We start from the raw sequence: 2,500 nt of genomic DNA, 5'->3' as shown, positions 1-2,500 counted from the left end.
AAAGTTTCACTTTGAGCAATTTCCATAATTAGCATAAATATACTGTATTATTATGGTAAGACTACTACAAGTGAATAGGCTAAAAAATGTAAATGATAGATATCACCATGAAACTTTCTCAGTTGATTACTGAAGATGAGAGAAGAAAAAAATGTATTGGATGTTTTTTGTATTTTGATGTTTACATATGCAAATGAGGGCATACATCATATTTAGCATATACGTATGTAAGTTTGACTAATTTTTAGCAAAACAATAAAATGTTCAAATTCACATTTTTTTGCTTTAGATGAGGGACAAGTATGTGCAAGATGTAAATAAATTTGAATGAACCCCAAAAACTAATTTATATAGTGGTATTTCTATGTAAACTCCTTGGGGTCATAAATGACCCCGCTCGGTCAGATTAGTCGCAAAAACAGGCCGGTCGCTTGAGGGTTAATCAATACAAATGAGAGTCGGCATAATTTTCAAGTCATCAGAAATTAAAGTACAATCAGAAAGTTTTTAAATGAACCTTCCAATGCTAACAGTATTTTTTTAAAATAATAATCTATTGATTATTTGGGAAAACTGCAGAAAATGTCATTTGTGTAATAATGTGGAATGTGGTGTAGAGTCCTTCATCTGGGTCCATAGGCTGTGAGGGCAGCACAGTCCAATACATTAAAAACCTTGAATATTCCAGAGTAGCACTGATTGAAGTATGTTTTCCATGCAGATGTATATGTGAAAACCTTCCAGAAGGGAGTTTGGTTTTAGTTTATTTAGTTTAGTTCAACAGGGACCATGCACAATACACATTGATTACAGAATTAAAAAGATGGCTTGTGCCAGATTATAGCTATATAGCTAATTTCCATCTGCAGTCCCAAAGAACCTTGCAGGTTAAAAACCTTGAATATTCCAGAGTAGCACTGAAGGAAGTATGTTTTCCATGCAGATGTATATGTGGGCTGTTTTATTCTCATTCGATTGAGAAGTGATACAGAATGAGTTTATATTTTATTCTTGTATTCTGTTTATATTTAGCTTGGAAACGTCTTCCAGAAGGGGGGAGATCATACTACTCATTTAACACATGATGATTTCATACATAATTAATGACATGTCATTTTTGTATGAGTTGCTTTAAGGACTATTGGGATCAGGGTGACTTGGAAGGAGATGTAATAATAATAATTAATAATAATAATAATTGCTGAAATGTTGGAGAAGTTCAGGAAGACCAGCAGCCAAGCTGCTGCTGCTGTAATTACACACGGCCACTAGAGGGCAGCAGTACTCCATGGATACAACACGCCACTCCCCATCCAGGAAGTTTGGAGTGACACGGGTGAACACACAACTAAGGTTGCACACCCAAGGAGCTGTTGTCGTCGTTTACTTTATCGGAAATGACTATAGAAAATGGCTGCAGCGATGGCAAGTAATGAGGACATTTTCATGTGTCCTATTTGTTTGGACTTTTTGAAGGATCCGGTGACTCTCAATTGTGGACACAATTTCTGTTTGGGCTGTATTGAAGACTGCTGGAATGAGGAAGACGTGAAGGGTGTTTACAGCTGTCCCCAGTGCAGAAAGACTTTCACTCCAAGACCCGTTTTAAACAAGAATATTATTATTGCTGAGCTTGTAGATCAAATGAGGAAGAGCAGAATACAAACTGCAGCTGCTGTTGAATGTGCTGCTGGACCTGGAGATGTGGCCTGTGACGTTTGCACCGGGAGAAAACTCAAAGCTGTCAAGTCCTGTCTGGAGTGTTTGGTATCTTACTGTGACACTCATTTGAAAGTTCATGATGAAGCTAATCCAGGTAGAAATCACACCATGACTGATGCCACTGGCCAGCTACAGGAGAGGATCTGCCCCCATCACAAAAAGGCTTTGGAAATATTCTGCCGCACCGACCAGAGTTGCATCTGCTATCTGTGTACGATGGACGATCATAAAGGCCACGACACGATCACAGCCAGGGCAGAATGGAGTCAGAAAAAGGTCAGATGAGGAGCCACACGTCTTTTTTATAGTTCATGCCTAGATTATGTTTTTATTCTTTATGCACAGGTGTACTTTTTAGAGATTTTGCATGGCTTCTAAAGATTGACTAAAATGCCATTTCGAATGAGTTTCCCCTTGAGGAAGAGAAGAAGGGAGTGTGTATTAGATAAAAGGTCCAATGTCTATCGTTCTGTAAAACATTGACTGGCCAACTTCAGTGTAGCCTGGTGCACTTGTCATGAAGTGAAAAAGATAGTGTACTGAGTGTACTTATACCTACTTTTAAAGTTTTTTGACTGTGGAAATACTTTGTATGTGCATTCATTTTGCAAAGTTCATGTACAGAGGCTTTACATGTAACCTATATCTAAAGTTTAGTAATTATTTGTCTCTGCCCCATTAAGAGGAAGAACCAAAGATTATTTCAGATGTAACATTCTGTACAACATTGCCAGGCCAACCTCCCTCCCCCTAGCCTACCTGTCATACAGGTTCTGCC

The 2,500-nt window shown here is 38.2% G+C and overlaps 1 protein-coding gene across 1 annotated transcript in view; it reads left to right on the top strand.

Annotated features, from left to right (window-relative positions):
- Nucleotides 1-1,361: 1,361 nt before the first annotated feature.
- LOC134444440 (E3 ubiquitin-protein ligase TRIM47-like) overlaps nucleotides 1,362-2,500 on the top strand; it is a 3,839-nt gene continuing 2,700 nt past the window's right edge. The window contains exon 1 of the mRNA XM_063193793.1: nucleotides 1,362-1,998. Within this exon, the coding sequence (XP_063049863.1) occupies nucleotides 1,411-1,998 (588 nt within the window). The 5' untranslated portion in view covers nucleotides 1,362-1,410. The remainder of the gene's footprint in view (nucleotides 1,999-2,500) is intronic.

The sequence above is a fragment of the Engraulis encrasicolus genome, unplaced genomic scaffold, assembly GCF_034702125.1.
Source record: "Engraulis encrasicolus isolate BLACKSEA-1 unplaced genomic scaffold, IST_EnEncr_1.0 scaffold_56_np1212, whole genome shotgun sequence".
In the NCBI taxonomy this organism is placed as follows: Eukaryota; Metazoa; Chordata; class Actinopteri; order Clupeiformes; family Engraulidae; genus Engraulis; species Engraulis encrasicolus.
The sequence above is the reverse complement of the archived record's forward strand: the minus strand, read 5'-3'. Positions and strand labels throughout refer to the sequence as shown.